Source organism: Misgurnus anguillicaudatus, chromosome 7, assembly GCF_027580225.2.
Source record: "Misgurnus anguillicaudatus chromosome 7, ASM2758022v2, whole genome shotgun sequence".
In the NCBI taxonomy this organism is placed as follows: Eukaryota; Metazoa; Chordata; class Actinopteri; order Cypriniformes; family Cobitidae; genus Misgurnus; species Misgurnus anguillicaudatus.
Genome location: NC_073343.2, coordinates 39492068 through 39509989, shown reverse-complemented (window position 1 = coordinate 39509989; position 17922 = coordinate 39492068). Strand labels below are relative to the sequence as shown.

The following is a 17922-nucleotide window of genomic DNA, read 5'->3' as shown; positions in this document are numbered from 1 at the left end:
CTGGAGAGAAGGGATGGTGCCTCATGATATGCGAAATGCTAAGATCATTACACTCTATAAAAACAAGGGTGACCGCAGAGATTGCAATAACTACCGGGGCATCTCACTGTTGAGCGTGGTGGGCAAGGTGTTTGCTAGAGTGATCTTAAAACGACTGCAAGTCCTTGCTGACCGCATCTATCCAGAGTCACAATGCGGATTCAGGGCTAAAAGAGGTACAGTGGACATGATATTCTCTGTGTGTCAGCTTCAAGAAAAATGTAGAGAACAGCGGATGCCACTCCTCATCGCCTTTATTGATCTCACTAAGGCGTTTGACCTAGTGAGCAGGAAGGGTCTGTTCCAGCTGATGCAGAAGATTGGTTGTCCCCCACAGTTGCTCAACATCATAGCTTCTTTTCATGATGACATGAAGGGGATAGTAAGTTGTGATGGCAAACCTTCTAAACCCTTCGACATCAAGAGTGGCGTCAAACAGGGATGTGTCCTTGCCCCAACCTTGTTTGGCATCTTCTTCTCCATGCTGTTAACATTTGCCTTTAGACACTCCACAGAAGGTGTTCATCTACACACCAGGAGTGACGGAAGGTTGTTCAATCTGGCCCGCCTGAAAGCCAAGACTAAAGTCCGCTCAGTACTGATTAGAGAGATGCTGTTTGCAGACGATGCAGCCCTGGTGGCGCACACTGAAGAAGAACTACAGCAGCTGCTCAGTCAATTTTCCCATGCCTGCAAAGAGTTTGGGCTCACGATCAGCATTCAAAAAACCAATGTCATGAGCCAAAACGTCCCTTCACCACCATCAATCAAAATTGACAACAATGTGCTGGAAAACACTGATAAGTTCACGTATTTGGGCTCCACCATCACCAATCACTTGTTGCTTGATAAAGAAATAGACATGCGTATTGCAAAAGCTGCTATAATTTTGTCCAAACTCAGCAAGAAAGTGTGGGACAACAATAACATCTCATTGAATACCAAACTCAAAGTATACCAAGCATGCGTTCTCAACACATTGCTGTATAGCAGCGAAACCTGGACGACATATGCCATACAGGAAAACCGCTTGGAAAGTTTCCATCTCCGCTGCCTGCGACGAATCCTTGGTATAACCTGGGAAGACAAGATCACAAACACATCTGTCCTGGAACAGACAAATTCCCACAGCATGCACACTTTGCTCACTCAACGGCGGCTCCGATGGATAGGTCATGTGCGCCGTATGAAGGATGGCCGTATTCCCAAGGATATACTATATGGTGAACTAGCAACAGGACACCGTCCTGTAGGCCGACCAGCACTGCGTTACAAGGATGTTTTCAAGCGTGATTTGAAAGCCACTGGTATAAACCCTGATACCTGGGAGTCACTTGCAGAAAAACGCAGTGCATGGAAAACCATAGTAAGTGATGGAATCCAAAAGGGGAGAAATGAAGAGACTCCAGCAGTTGAAGGACAAAAGAAGTTGCAGGAAGGAGAGGAAATCAAGCCATGACTCCAACCTGCCATCCAGCTTTGTCTGCCTAAATTGTGGCAGAGACTGCTATGCACGAATAGGACTACTGAGCCACTCCAGATGTTGCCAACAACAAAAATAATTGACTAAAAAAAAAGGCGCAGCCATTGTCTTGCGAGGCAGAAGGGGCCTACAACTACAGTCTGTCCGTTTAAGGGCTTATTGCAGCCATAAACCCCTACATTTATCTTCAAATGGTGTCTTCGACGACAGTATTCTATAAAAATTAAGGCCATCTTTTTTTGGCATTCCTATTCAGACACTCAACAGCACAACAAGACATTTTCTAGTGAGTTATCTTACCCGTTTTACTCATGACATGACGTCTACTCGCAAAAGGTCTATTAGGATTCAGACAAATTTCAAATAGCTCCAAAGGTAAAGTCACTTGCTGACTAGAAGGTGCATGCTGGGACATGATGCCGTATGAACACGTATAAAACCTAGTTTCTTACCATTTGGAGGATAAACCACATGAAACTGCTCTGAGCCAGACTTGCCTAAAAAGAAAATTTATATAGACTATAAAAAGGCCAACGAAGATATTTTTGCATAGCAAGAAAGATAAACATGCAAAATCATTACTTTGGATGGAAGATGTAGGTGGTGTAGCGCTGTTATAGTTAAAGTGCTCCAGAACTGCAGTGTCTCGAGAGAAACAGAGTAAAACCTGTAGTGAGAAACAATGCACAAATAAGTGCCAAAACATTTCACATACATTTCTATCACACAGCATGTTAATTGCCAAATACAATCCTTGCAACACATTGTACCATTGTATTGAATAGCATTTCAGTTAAACAACATTAATATCTGTGAAATCCAGGTACCACCCTAGATTTTTTTCCTAACAGTGTAATAGCACAGTGTAAGAACACATTGGCAACCATCCTTATATTACAGCAGCCTTTATCACTTATATCAGTGGTTCTCAAACTTTTTTGTACCCTTTGTGTACAGTGCATTCCTTCGCGGCCCCTCCAAAAAACATTTATGACAAAAAACAGTTCTAAAACTTCACATTTTAATTAAACAAAACATTAAATTATACAAAGTAGTGCTGCCTTATTTTTTTTAGGTTTAATTTCACAGAATACATGATAAATTAATGTATTTTATAAGATGTCATAAAACTGGGGCCCCCCTGGCACCATTTCACGGCCCCTTGGGGGCCCCGGACCCCAGTTTGAGAACCACTGACTTATATTACCAAAGTCACAATAGTGTGTAAGTGTAACTTCTGTATAATAGGGGGAAAAATCAACAGAGAATCATTTTTCAACAAACCACATAGTTTTTGAAATTGCTAAACTGCTCAAAGAGTCCACACTAAACCAATATTGACAAGCAACCTGGCTTCTTTTATCACCTCACACCTGCAACCCACATAACATTTCAAAAATGACAACATACTGTTCTCCCGTGAAACCCAAACCACTTGGCTTTTTGTTTATATTTCAGCCAAATTCAGGGAAACTAATGCTTGTGTCCAGGAGAACAAGCCAAAATGCCTACAACACCAATTTAAAAAATCTGAGTGTTGTGTATAATCCTTCTCAAATTGCTAACTTTTAAGACTAACAGATGTTGTTTGCAGCCATTAATACTATTAGGAGAAAAAATATGTTACATAACAGCCAAATGTTGTTATTTCAATCTCAGCATGTATTAACAGTTTTAATTTGTTAGATTTTTGCAGTGAAAAACTAAAAGTGAATATAAACCGCTGGAAAAGCTCCAATATTAAAGGTGCAGTGTGTAGATTTTAGCAGCATCTAGTGGTGAGATGGAGTATTGCATCACCCCTCCATTTTAAAACGCATAGAACAGATGCCACAGGACAAACATGTCATCGTCTGAGACAACAGTGCCGAAACACGCTCTGTAGAGCAGTTTGAAAATATATTTATGCATATTATATTGCATTTCTGTCAATAGATCCTCCTGAAATGTACACACTGCACCTTTAAGGAAACACTCATGAATTCCTTGTAAATCGAGTCTTTTTTAAAGAAGCTATCTGTGAGACTATACAAGCCAGCCGTATCTATCCATCCATCCAGTTCTAGGAACATGAATCCAAAGAACGTGGATTTGCATTCTCACGATAGCCTACAGCGATATGTATACACAGGACTATATCGAAGTCATTTAAAAAATATTTTGGGAATGTGTTGTCCCCTCTTGGATTAACAGAGCTTTGTTTATGGGTCAGTAAGAAAAATTCCTAAAAGGAATAGGTTTTAGACTCGAGAGACTGCGGTATGCATTCACTCACCTGATATAAATAGTCCTCGAACACGAAGTAATAATCATCATTACATGCCTTGAGCTTCACGTCCTGTGAGCCAAAACAATAAGTTATTTTAATCAAAGACATGTGCGCTTGACATTCTGCACTAGCTATACAGAAGACTTTGATCTTTCATTTAATCTGTCCATCGGCTAAATGTATACAGAACACTTATAACTCATTTGGTTTATACCTATAAAAAGGCCTGATTGCTTTTATAAACAGTTACTGTATAAGACAAATATTAAGGACACAAATGTTATATGTCATGTCATCTTTCTGTTAAAAGTTAGTCCTTGAGACGTGAACATTAACATAACAACTATTAGTTACTGGTAGTGTACAGTGACACTAATAGTAGCTCAGTCACTAAATCATGAATAAACCATGGCTATAGACCAATCAGCATTCAGGACTGAAACTATTCCTTGTTGAATGATGTGTACCTTATAAATGAGTTTGTCCACCAGCAGGTCATGGTGTAACAGCTTTCAGCTGTTCATAATGTGTAATGTCCTGTTTAATAAAAAACATTTACATAATTGTTCCTCCTATAGCATTTAAAACTTCTGCCATGCTATCGTGTCCCACATCAGTTCGAGGAGTCAAGAATCACTGTGCTTGTATAAAATGTGTCGCCCCACACAGGTGTTTGCCTTCTTGTTAACAGATAGCGAGGGTACAAATTCAGATGTGTATATTACTGTTATATTAGAGGGTCCAGACATCCTGGCAGATATTGTTTTAGGTATGAAAACGCAGTGGGTGAAGAATCACAGTGAGTGCCTACTCTGTCATATCTGAGACATCTGATATTATCTGATATTAAATAGGGCTGCTCGATTATGGCAAAAATCATAATCCCGATTGTTTTGATTATAATTGAAATCACGATTACTTCACACGATTACTCACTGACTGAAGATGTTGCATTTATTTAACAAAACAGTGAATTCTCCTTAAAATAAATAACATTTTCAAATGTATAAATAGCATACATTAGAATAAAATGAAACACAAATAAGATCAACAATGTAGTGCACTTCCACAATTTCTGAAAAACAAGTAATAAATAAAATATAAGTAACAGATAAAAAATAAATTAGATCAAAATAAGTTTCCTCACTTATGTGCCAATGCCAACAAACTGAAAAGTCCTAAACATTTTTTACATAATCAACAATCAAATTCCAGTCATTAAAAAAATAATTTTAAAGGCCGACCAACCAACATGGCCTAGAACTAACAGAAAATAGGTTAAACTTAAACTTCAGATAAAATAAAGATGATTCAGGCCAACCTGGCAAAACGCTGGTAGGGCTATATAAACCCTTAAAGGTTTTTTGCCAGAAACACCAGCCTGTCTACATGATCTGGTTTCAGAGATGAACGCAAGCAGGAGACAATATTTCCACCAGTGCTAAATACTCTCTCTGAAGAAGAGCTTGTGGCTGGAATGCACAGATATTTCCTCGCCAGATTGGAAAGCCGTGGGTAGACCCTGTGATTTTCCCTCCATCACTTCAGTGGGTCTTCCTCAGCATCTAGTGTCTCTGTCTGCAGGTACGACTGTAGCTCAAGAGCTATGGCCTGGTCCTGTTGCAGAGGAGGAGGTCCTGCAGCTGTGGTGACCTTAAAGAAGCTACCCAGGCACTTCTTCTTCTTTGGAGCAGCAGCATCCTCTGTAACATCAGCAGGCATTGCTGTCTCAAGAGGGGTGTTCTCCTTGGAGGGAACATATTATAAGGACAATAAGCATTATATAATTAAAAGTTCTAATTCTTTTGTAACACATTAATTCAATTAACCTTTAATTATTATTATTATTATTATTACCTCAGAGTCAGCAGTCATTAGACTTTTCATCTCTGCTGTCAGTCTGTCTTGAATAGAATCTTGGTTGTCTTCACTGACATATTTAAACTTAAATCTTGGATCCAGGGCAGAGGTCATGTCGAGTAGCTCTTGTATTGCTGGGTTGCTGTATTTCTCATTGAGATAGTCTACTATCTTCTGTTTGATGCTTTTGGCAAGGCCTGTGTCATCCTCCTGCACTGCTAGTATAGAACTGTTAAAGAGGTGGAGGGTTGGCTTCAGAAAAGACACACTTATGTATTTCTCTCCAGAAAGTGCATCAGTGAATTCAACCAGAGGGCTAAGACACTTATTGATGGCTTCTAGTACATCAATGTCCTGCCAAGAGAGGGTGAGATGTCGAAGTTTTCGGTCACTAGAAAGAACTTGGGTGATGGCCTTATGCTGCTCAAGGACTCTGCTGATCATTTCCTGCCTAGATCCCCATCTGGTTGGACATTCTGTTTTTAATGAGTGTTCAGGCAGATTCAGCTGCTTCTGTGCCTCTGCAAGATCCCTCTTTTTTTTCCAACTATAGGAAAAACTGCTAACAAGCTTTTTGCAGACCCCCATTGCACGGTCGATCCTGGAATCCTTCATTGCATTTTCTAAGATTACAATAAATACTATTTAGTATCATCAATAAGATCGTCACAACAGTCATCAATGCATTATTTGCTGAGTGAGAAAGCATCATAGTAATGATAATGATGATAATAATAAAAAGAATAACAATAATAACTGGAATATTTGCATAGGCATTCCTAGTATTGTTCTTGCTGTTGTTTAAATCAGTGGTTCTTAACGTTATTCCTCGAGGTCCACTGCCCTGCACATTTTGTATGTCTCCCTTATTTAATACACCTGATACAAATCATCAGCTCATTAGAAGAGATCTCAATGAACTGAACTGAGTCTGTCAGATAAAAGAGACATACAAAATGTGCAGGGCAGTGGATCTCGAGGAATAACGTTAAGAACCACTGGTTTAAACCACTTAATTATATAAAATTACATCACCACCTTAAATTTAATCATAAGAGAAGTAATTATTTTTTACTCACCTATGGCCAAGTGAAGTCTGTGCCCGAAACACTGAAGCCTCATCCATCCATTCACATCAGCTGCCAGCTTTATGTTTGAGGCATTGTCCGTAGTGATGCAGACGAGCTTTTCCTCGTTTAAACCCCATGCAGCCACAGCTTCCCTCAGTGCATGTGCTATGTTTTGCCCAGTATGGTCTTCGGGAATAAACGCCGTTTGGAGACATTTCGTATTCAAATTAAAATTGGCGTCGATGTAGTGTATTGTTAAGCTAATGTATGGCTCCATTTTGCGGCTAGACCACAGGTCTGTTGTAGCGGCAATGTACTCTGCTTTTAACACTTCATTAGCCACTTCTGCACGGCATTTCTCATATAAAGCAGGCAGAGCAACTCTCGTGAAGTAGTGTCGAGATGGCAAAGCATAACGCTTGTGCAAAGTATTAATCAGTTTCTTGAACCCTTCATCTTCGACCGTGCTAATGGGACACATGTCTTTGGCTAAAAAGTATGAAACAGCATCGGTGATTTTTTTATGTCGTTCCGAACTTTTTGGATAAGGAGTTGCACTGAACAGCGTGTCTTTAATGGAAGACTGCGTTGCAGAGGTCGTGGGGGTTGATCTTTGTTCTTTCTGTTTCTTTATTAGTTGGTCATAGGTCGGTCTGTGTTTAAATTTAAGATGATTGAAAAGATTTGTGGTGTTTCCCTGCAGTGCAGACACCACCGCGTAGCAAATCTTGCACTTAATTTGATTTTGATCCACGTCCGCCTCGTTGAATCCAAACTGTTCCCAAACAACGGAATGGCTTTTACCTCTTTTGTTTACCAATTGCTTCTGTGGTTCTTTTTCCGCCATCACTCCCGCAGATTTTTAAATGGCACCACTAAGTTACCTGATAACACACACGTTCGCTGACGAGTTGAGGCTTCGGGAGGGACGAAAGTGCGCATGCGCGTCATTCAGAACAAAGACCAACGTAACGGGCAAAACGTAATTACCAAATAATCGTTTTTTCTCGATTACATAGTTTTTGTGATCGTTGGGAGCCGAAATCGAGATTGAAATCGAAATTCGATTAATTGCACAGCCCTAATATTAAATATATTAAAAAATTATGTAATATTGCAGTGTTTATTATAAACAATTTATCTGTTTAAAGTGTCATGAAACACTAACCAACCACTAACCAGTTAGTTGGGTTGCACATCATAAAAGACAACGTTAGCATCTGTTAAAGCAACACTATGTAGTTTTTTTACCTTTAAATAATGTCTCTTAAATTATTTCAGTGATAGAACAACTCTTAACTGGACAAATTGTACTGTTGCTGCAACCTGAGCAACCTCCTAGCTGCTACAAGCACACTCTGAAAGCACACAGCCCCACCCCTCCCCCTGCCTGCAGAAGAGTGTCTGATACCAGGCACTGTTGCGCTTTTCAACCACATGGGGGAGCTGTAAGTAATTTTTACATGGAAACTACATAGTGTTGCTTTAATTTTAACATTTGAGTAAACTAGTTAAAAACTAGCTTTTTTGTGATGTCTTCCAGGTTTAAACTCCATATCGTGTCAACGTCACAGGCTGTGACGTGGCAAAGTACTATAGTACATCACAGCGCATCGGTGTCTCATTATTATTTATGACCTAGTGTGTTCTTAACCAATGCGAAGACGTTTTACTTTTGTGTGTGTGTGTGCGCGTGCATGTGCTCCATGCAGCCAGGTCAGCCAGGGGTGGGGGTCGGGTGGATTGTGCTACGCTATGCTAAAAGTGGTAGCGCCAGACCCGGGTGGCTAAATGGATTCCAAAACGGTAAAACTCAAATGTTTAACTCTAGGGGAGCTGGAAAATCAACATATTTTCAAAAAAGTTGAGTGTCCCATTAAGAGAATATGGACAATAGACCATGCGCCGGTCGCGCCATCCATTTTTCTTTTCGATAAATTAGCAAAATTTGATTCGGACACCTTTAGTGTACTTGCGCGGTGGGCTTTAGACCATGTGCTTGGATCGGAAAAATAGGAGCCAAATCCTGAGCACTATTTCACATCAGCCTGAATTACCATCATTCTCAATGCAAAGCATCACATAATCTTTGCAAGTCAATTCAGGTGCAATTCCTGATTTTGGAAAACCAAACAAATTCTGGCATTCAAACAAATAATATCAGCTAAGCCTTTTCTGCAATCTTGTCTTTCTTGCGTGGTACCCTCACAATCACCTTTCCTACATGTAAAGCATGTGGAACATTTTGCAATTAATGCGTCTGATAAGTACAAATAAATATCATAAAATGTCGGTTCTGGTTCATGTACACAACAATTGCCATAAATATCAAATACAATATACAAATACTTTCAATTGTTTAAACATGCACAAATATTTATGACAAGTTTACGTATTTCTGAGGGTCAGTCTGTACGCAAGGCAGAAAAGGACTGTATGTTACCTCAGGATCGTTGGTAGAGTTCACAATGAGAGTCCATAACTGAGCCCTTAAACCTGTAGGGCAGCCTTGTCTGCTGTATTGCTGGGCAGCAGCACTGTCCTGCTCACTCACCACTACAAATACACATTATAGCCTACATATTATTATCACATTTCACTTTACACTCCTGACAGGCTCTCAAAAGCCAATTCATATAGCTTGATTTTATCACATTTCACTATATACTCCTGACAGGCTCTCACAAAAATAAACATTTTTGTGGTGCTTTTCAGCCAAAGAGCAACTATATCAAGCATTGTAATTTATCCTACAGCGCAGTTTTATTTCATCCTAGTTGGTGTAGAAAAACTCATTCATCATATGTAGCCTCTTTTTCTGACAAAAAATGTTTTGGATAACCGATAGAAGGCTTCATTGTTTGAGGTGAAATAGCAGACCAAACAAGGAAACTAAACAAGCATATGTGTCATGATAACAAGATCAAATTACCCAGAAGTGTTTATTCTCACCTTTCTTTCCAATGTGAATGTGCTCACTCTCAAACAAATCTGTGTTGAAACAGCAGAGAAGACAAAGAGTAAGCAAAAGATTAAAATGTGAGGGCAAATCCATCACGTATAGTTGAGCCTTTTTTTAGCATGACTCCCACTAAATTGGTCTCTACAGCAACTTCAGAATTTAGGGAGTGGGTACATGATCATTTCATGGAGACCATCAAGGTCACTGAACAGTATAAAATCTCTTATAAGTCCATAACATACGCTGTTACCCTACAGATAAAGGGTTGAATAAATGGAGTGAATGAATACATGGAGACACGTGTGTGATCATCTATACCAAGCTGTCCATAAGAAAAGCCTAGTTCTGGATAGGGATGCAGCGATCAGTGATTTTTTGGGTACGGTTATAGTCTGAGAAATAATAACGGTTACACGGTTTTCACGGTTATTTTGCATTTATTAATCTCACAACACTAAAATGCATAAAATCACAAAAACACACTTTGGAATTTAAACTGATATTTTTTGCTGCCTTTTGAACAAGAAATAACACAGCAACCAAAACAAAATAGTAATAATGACTCACAAAATAAAAAATATCTTGTTGGTTTTTGACTTAAATAATAAAATAAATAATAATAAAATTATAAATAAAAAAATCACCATAAAAATAAAATTAAATAAAGTCTTTCTTCTCTTTGGAGTTTAATACAAGCTACACATTAAGCTATATTTTCCTTTAGAAAACAAATAAAGGCTGCTCTACCTTTGTCTGAAGGTCTTTTTTGTAAAAATGTTTTACACAGTGTGTTTTTTCTTTTGTACCTGAGTAAAGAACTTAGAAACATGGTAAAACAAGTAATAAAATAATACAGAACAATGGAAATGAATAAAAGAAACAGGATCCACATCTCTGGAATAAACAATGAGGTAGCTATGCATTTCATTTTGGAACAAAACAAGGAGTCAGTAGCTGCAGCCAGGACCACCTACATCACAGCCTTTTTGTAAATTGAACATATTTCATTTCTTTCAGTTCATATTAAAGTGCAGAAATGTAAGCATGTTAACATTCTCAGTGCTTAGTCTTGACCTCTGAGGAGACAGGATATGGCCACTTGCACTGAATACCCTTTCGGAGGGCACACTTGTAGCAGGGATACAGAGATATTTTCTGGCCACTTTTGAAAGCATCGGCATTTGTTCCACATGTGCTTTCCACCAAGCAAATGGATCTGCATCAGCACTAATAGAAGGAAGTGACAAGTACAGTTTCACCTCTGAGTCAAGTTTTTCTTGGACTGGCATTGCATGTCCTGAAGCTAGTGACTTATTCTTCTTTGCACTGGTTATTTGCTGTAATAACCCAGACAGGCTCTTCTCTTTTCTTTTGGTGGTGGTGGAGAAGGTGCTTGATGTGGTTGCTGCTGTAGGATTTTCTGTGTCTGGAATCTCTGGATGTGATGCAACAAGTGCCATTGCTTCGTCACTGCATGCCTTGACTGTGTCATCCAGATTCTCAGTAAAGTTTCCCTTGAACCTGGGATCCACAAAACTGGATATGTTCATAACATTCTTCATTTCCTCTGTATATCTTGCCTGCATTAACAGGTCTTCTCTTATTACACGTTTCATTTGTTTAGTGAGACTGCAGTCTTCCTCTTGATCTTGAAGTATCTCACTGTTAATGTGCTCCAAGACTGGCATCAGGGAGGAAAGTGTGACTTGTTTCTCTGATGCCAGGACATCAGTAAAATCATGGAGAGGACAAAGTAGCTGGCTTACTTTCTCCAGGACAGTGATGTCATTGTCTTTAGGCATAAGATGCCAGGTGTTTCTATCTCCTGCTAGCACCCCACAGATGGCTTGCTGCTGTTCCAAGAACCTGGAAATCATTTCAAATGTGGAGCCCCATCTGGTGGCCACATCATTTATCAGTGAATGTTCAGGGATGTTCAGTTCTGCCTGCTTTTTTTGAAACTCACGTTTCCGTTTCCAGCTTCGAGAAAACCCTTGGACCAAATGTCGGCATGCTCTGATAGCAGATTCTACCCTTGGTATCTTAAGGACTTTGGAAATGGCCAAATTTAAATTATGACCAAAACAAGGAAACCAAACACAGGAAAATAATTCAAAGGCTTTCCTCATATTACTGGCACTGTCTGTTGTAATTCCAGAAAGACTCTCTTTCTTTATCTCCCAGTCCAGGAGCATGCTTTCCATCATTTCTGCGATATGCTCTCCCGTGTGGTCTTCTGGAAAATAAAGAGTCTCTAGACAGTGAGATTTAAGCTTCCAATCAGCAGAAATGTAGTGGACTGTAAAGCTCATAAAGGGTTCTCCTCCACCACCAGTGCTGGTCCACAAATCTGTTGTTGCACCAAACCACACACCCTCTGCCAGCTGGTCCTCCACACTTGCTCTTACCTCCTTGTACATGGCTGGGATTTGGTTTGTGGCGAAGTAGGTTCTTGTTGGAACTTTGTATTGTGGCACTGCCTTTTTCATCAGTTGAAGAAATCCAGGTTTTTCCACAATCTGAAATGGCAGCATATCCTTGGCGATGAAATAGGCCACTGCTTTATTCAAATCCTGGGCTGGTTTTGAAGTGGGAGCATAGGTCACACACTTTGCAAAGGATTCTGCAACAGTTGGTTGCTGAACTGCTGCTGCAGCACTGCCAGTCTTAATCTAAAAGTAAATATAAAATTTAAAAAAGAAATATAAATAATCCAACAAGTAAAACGTTGACTGGAATTACCTCACTTAAGATGATTTTCTATATTTAATTACAAATGCACTGAGAAAAAAATGTTTTCTAAAAAGTTTTATTAAAATGAAATTAGCATGAATTAAAATTACTTTCATTTTAAGAACTTCATTCAATCATGTTGAACTGGTGTAGCCTATAATATAATTATGTAGATACAACCACTTCACTTTAAAAATCACTTTAAGAAAACTTAATTCAATGTGCAAAGATTTTTTACAGTGTGTATTTCTATCATATAATAATTATTGTAAGACTATTGTCAAAATCTAATATAAAGCCCTTTTAATAACATATATGACATTATAGTTACTATTAAACCAAACTGCATGCTCGTCTGAAGGTCTTAAGTGACACATTTATATGTAATTCCTATCCTCATTGTTTCATTTAGTAAACAGCCATGTAACAACATGTAATTTAACTCAATTATTAAGTATTATTACCTTTACTTGAGCATGCAATGCTGGGTGGTGATCCCGCAAGTGCTGCATTAGATTTGACGTATTTGCACCTTTAGCAGAAACTTTTTTGCGGCATGTTTTGCAAATCGGTGATCCGTCGTTTTCAATCGTCATTTTTCGTGTAGCCAAAATGCTCCCACACTGCCGATTTCAGGCGTTTCTTTGGAGGAAATAAAGTTTCGTTGTTTGGTCCATCTGCCATGTTTATGCTCTTCTGTGCTCTGTATTCTCCGCGTCTCCGATAAGCACAGCAGTTTAAGCTGCAGCAGCATCACTGGTGCAACTTTGTTTTGGGTTCATGCAGTACAACTTGCAAAAGTTCCGTTCCGGCCCCGGCAACAAAGACGCACGGTGTAACGGAGCCTTTACGATTACTTAACCGTGACGTTTTAAACCGCGGTTAATAGTAAAACCGGTTAATCGCTGCATCACTAGTTCTGGATACATCTCCCTCTGCAACACAGACGGTTTACAGGTTATAATTATTAAAATGTTTTATCCTTACCCCTATTCAATGTTTAAAAAAGATTAGAGGAAAACGTTTGGCCTAAATCATTCAAATAATTTTCAACAAGCATGTGAACTTCTGCAGTACTACAAAAAAATTTGTGGTATTATTGTTTTGATGTCTCATTTCATCACCGCATCTCTTAATTAGTTAAATTTGTATACGAAATGGTTTCTTCAGTAGTTACAATAGTTGCAAATTGTTTGCTTAGATCCAGTGGCGGCTCGTGACTGCTCATCAGAGGGGCGCAAATTCAAAATAAGTGTTCGGAGTGTCATGTGTGTTGCACGTGTTTTCAAAATATGTGTTTGTTGCGTCATGTGAATCTTGTGCATCACGTGTTTTGTCAAAAAAGTGCCTGCTGCACACACGTTAAACCATTTATGATAAAAGAGACGCTCACATTCACAAAATACATGCTCCCTTAACAAAGACACTCCCTTAACAGTAAACTCTGATTACGCATGAGATTATGCGAGTATTTGGCAAACGAGAGCATCTCTTTTATCATAAACCCTTTAGACGCGTCTGCAGCAGGCACTTATTTTGACAAGACACGTGATGCACACAGGATCTCTTAAAACGCAGAACACATATTTTGAAATGACGAACCACACACATGACGGGCTACATACATGTTGTGACAAACTTTCCATAGTGCGCCCTCGAAAAAAGAAGTCACCGGCCACCACTGCTTAGATCAGTGGTTCAAAAACTGCATTTAATAAAATATATTCAGTGTAATTAAACCTACATTGTATTATTAATATGTTTTGTTTAATTCATATTTTAAATTTTATGAGGGGAGGGTGAAGGGATGCACCCTACACAAGGGGGGTTGCATGCCAAAAAAATTTAAGAACCGCTGCTTAAGATTAAATAAAAACAGAAGAAAAAAAAACAGTGGGAAACCCAGATTAGCTCACCATTTGAGGAATGTCACGGACATTGAGGGAAACCTGGATTAATCCCCAGTGGCTTCTGACTGAGAGTTCTTCACTGCAATCATTATTAGGGTTTCTTAAAGCAATCAATACCTAGAAGAAAACAAGTGTCTTACATAACAAAACAAATCAAATAGCAAAAGCATGTTTGCTTAAGGAGTGTTTGTTTAAGGAGTGTTTGTTAAAGGGACATTCAACTTTTGTTGAAAATATGCTCATTTTCCAGCTCTCCTAGAGCAGTGGTTCTCAAACTTGGGTCCGGGGCCCCCAGGGGGGCCGCGAGATGGTGCCAGGGGGGCCCCACTTTTATGGCATCTTTTAAAATACATTCATTTATCATGAATTCTGTGTACTAATTAAACCTAATAAAAATAAGGCTACTTACCAACAGCACTACTTTGTATAACTTAAAATGTTTTGTTTTTGTCATAAATTTTCTTTGGGGGGGTCACAAAGGAATGCACCGTACACAAGGGGGGGCTCATTCGGAAAAAGTTTGAGAACCACTGTCCTAGAGTTAAACATTTGATTTTTACAGTTTTGGAATTTGCTGATGTAACATGGGGGCAGCAGGAGTGATATTACACAGTGCCCGAAAATAGTCCCCTGCTTTTGAAAGTAACCAAGGGGACTATTTTTGGGCACTGCGTAATATCACTACGCCTGCTGCAGCCATGTTACAGCAGCAAAGTCCTTGATTATTACGCCAGTTTGAGAATATAGTTCCTAGCCATATCTGCCTAGAAAATCGCAACTTTTAATTTTCCATCGGTCTTACTACACGATGTAACTACAGAAGAGTCAAGTTTTGAACAGGAAAAATATAGAAACTCTTCGGTTATTTTTTTGCGCGATGCTAATGGTCTAATCAGATTAATGGATTGTGCTAAGCTATGCTAAAAGTGCTAGCGCCAGACCCGGTGATCAGCTGAATAGATTCCAAAACGGTAAGAATCAAATGTTTAACTCTAGGGGAGCTGGAAAAATGTGCATATTTAAAAGAAAAAGTGGAATGTCCCTTTAAAGCTAGTTAAAATTTATTTCGTAATTAAACTGAGGCCTACTCACTCCTGGCTTAAACGAATCCCTGTCCGAGACCCACCCAAAAAATCAAGATCAGCTCGTGCAAATCACTTTTACAATGTTTCAGTCAATTTTCACTCAAAAGTCATTTAGCTGAACATTTCCCGAGAAAATCAAATCAGCTGCTTCATATCCGGCCCCTATCTTTCTCATTTGCACCGGATGTTTTCATTAAACTCATTAAGCAAGCGAGACTTAACCCACCTCAAGGAAGTCTTCAGGTGCATAAACAGGTCTGAATTTGCTTAGGTCTGCAATATAAAACAGAGATCAGGGTACATCCAAACGTGTACTGCAATATATTTTCAATTACTGTAATTGAAAAGCAGTAAGGATGACAACTTGGATAAAACAGAACATACGTAACGTAGCAGAATGCTAAACAAAGTCATGTGTTTGCAAATCCAAAGCAACTTTAAGGTATACATTTTGTTATCTGTATATGTTTACCCTGATATAGAAGGTATTCAAATAGAAGATAATTTAATCATGACGACCGTATGCTCTCAACCTTGTGTGGGTGAGGTGCTGTCATGTTTTATATCGATCATACAGTGGACATTCCAGATCAACAAGCAATGGCACGTTTCACCTTGTGATTTTAGTAACTGCCTAACCGCCCACGGTTTCTGAGTGTGCTACACTGATTCATTTTGATAACCAGCAGTTACAAAATATTGACAATCACCACACTGTAAAAAATGGAGCATGAGATTAAAACAACTTGTTTTGTCAACTAATCCCAAGTCAAAACTTAAAATAGTAGGTTGAATTGACTTAAAAAAACAAAGTTGAAATTGTTTAACTTAATTTGTTTAGTAAAAGTAACATAAATATATATGCCGGTATGAGTGTTGATTTGACATATTTTTCTACAGTGCGGGTTTCAAAAATATGAAATAAGTTTAAAGGAAATACAAAGTTCATAACACTCACAACGTCTAATTGCCGCAATGCAGTATCTCTACACTAGTGTCAGATATTCACATATAATGTATGACTTATATAGAATTATATAAAATCTATCTATCTGTCTATCTATCTATCCTCTCTCCTTCGCTCCTCTCCTTATGAGATATATCATATGTATCATCGTTGGTAACGATGTTTTACAGTTATTCAGTCTTTTGATTTCTTTCCAGAAAACAGTAGGACTATTATATTGCAACTTCCTTGCCAGGGAGTCCGACCTCATTGTATTTTCCTTTCTCTTAATATAACGCAATGCGTATTTAAACTTTGCATTCGCCTGTTTCTTGTATTCGAATAAGGGACCCTGTTTATGTCTGCCTGACTCATCCCATGCTTTAAATGCCCTTCTTGCCTCAGCATGCATCTCTTCCACATGGCCATTCCAACCAGGCTTGACTTTATACAATCTATGTGTCTTATACAGGGGCCTGCTCGAAACAAGGAGGGACTTCACAATATCCTCATACATGGTGCACAGCTCAATACCATGTTTGAGGGTTCTTACAATTAATATCATAACATACCATAGAATCTCTAGGTACTTCGATATTATTCAAAAGGATATCAGACTGGATATAATATTCTTTAAGGTCCTCCTCATTTATATTAGACCATTCTATTTTCCCCACACACACGTTATCTACAGACACAAAAGCAGGTATATTGCCTAGGCTTACAGATAAAGAAAAAGGCACATGATCAGTAGTGGCAAATTCATAATTAATTTTCATGGCTTCTATAGAATCATGTGCATCAGCGGTGTAAATGCAATGATCTAGCCATGAAGTTGTGTGCCATGCCTCACTGATGTAGGTGTAACTACTATCAGGCAAGAGCACTTTGCTAGAAAGAATTAAACCATTATCTGAACAAAACTGCATTAAATGTTTGGAAAAATAAAGCACTGCCATCAGACACATCCGCATTCATGTCGCCCACAATAAAGAAGCATGTGGAAGCATTATCTTGAATAAAAGACATAACACAACTCAACCTATTAAGATATTCCTCTTCATTTTGAGAACATTCATAGGGTGTGTAGATATTTAAGATAATGAAGTTTTTATCACCACAATTAAACTGAATTCCTATGGCCCAATCAACCTCCAATCTAACCACCTTAACCAAATGATCATATTTTTTATGCCATAATAAGGCAACACCACCAGGTATTCTACCATGAACAAGCCTGGTACTCAGGTCAGTGGTAGATTCACCCACCCCATAGAAGTCTTTATGCAGGGAATTTAAACCCTCTAAATCCTGCTTTGGTAAAAAAGTTTCTTGAACACATAGTACATCACAAGTCTCCAAAAGTTTATCCACTACTAGACGACGGGATTTGTCTGCTTCACTATGTCCAACGCGCAGACCTCGTACGTTATATGACACGATATTGATATTCATCTATCATGTGTATTAATGCCGGGCCGCAGCCTAACTACTGCTCCCCTGTGAAGCTACAGGTATCAGAAGAGACACAGAGCGCTTGTGCTGTGGGCCAGCCTCACCTCCTG

General features: G+C 38.9%; 1 protein-coding gene across 1 annotated transcript; it reads right to left on the bottom strand.

Annotated features, from left to right (window-relative positions):
* Positions 1-5615: 5615 nt before the first annotated feature.
* On the bottom strand, positions 5616-8676 carry LOC129439318 (E3 SUMO-protein ligase ZBED1). The gene is made up of 2 exons (XM_055197968.2): positions 6731-8676; positions 5616-6274 (listed from the first exon to the last, which is right to left on the bottom strand). Exons 1-2 carry the CDS (start codon positions 7566-7568, stop codon positions 5616-5618), a joined length of 1497 nt encoding a protein of 498 aa, XP_055053943.2. The 5' UTR covers positions 7569-8676.
* Positions 8677-17922: the final 9246 nt, after the last annotated feature.

Coding starts and splice junctions, on each gene's coding strand:
- LOC129439318 (XM_055197968.2), bottom strand. CDS start 7,568: ATGGCGGAAAAAGAACCACAGAAGCAATTGGTAAACAAAAGAGGTAAA. Junction 6,275..6,730: donor CAGACTTCACTTGGCCATAG/GTGAGTAAAAAA, acceptor TTGTAATCTTAG/AAAATGCAATGAAGGATTCC.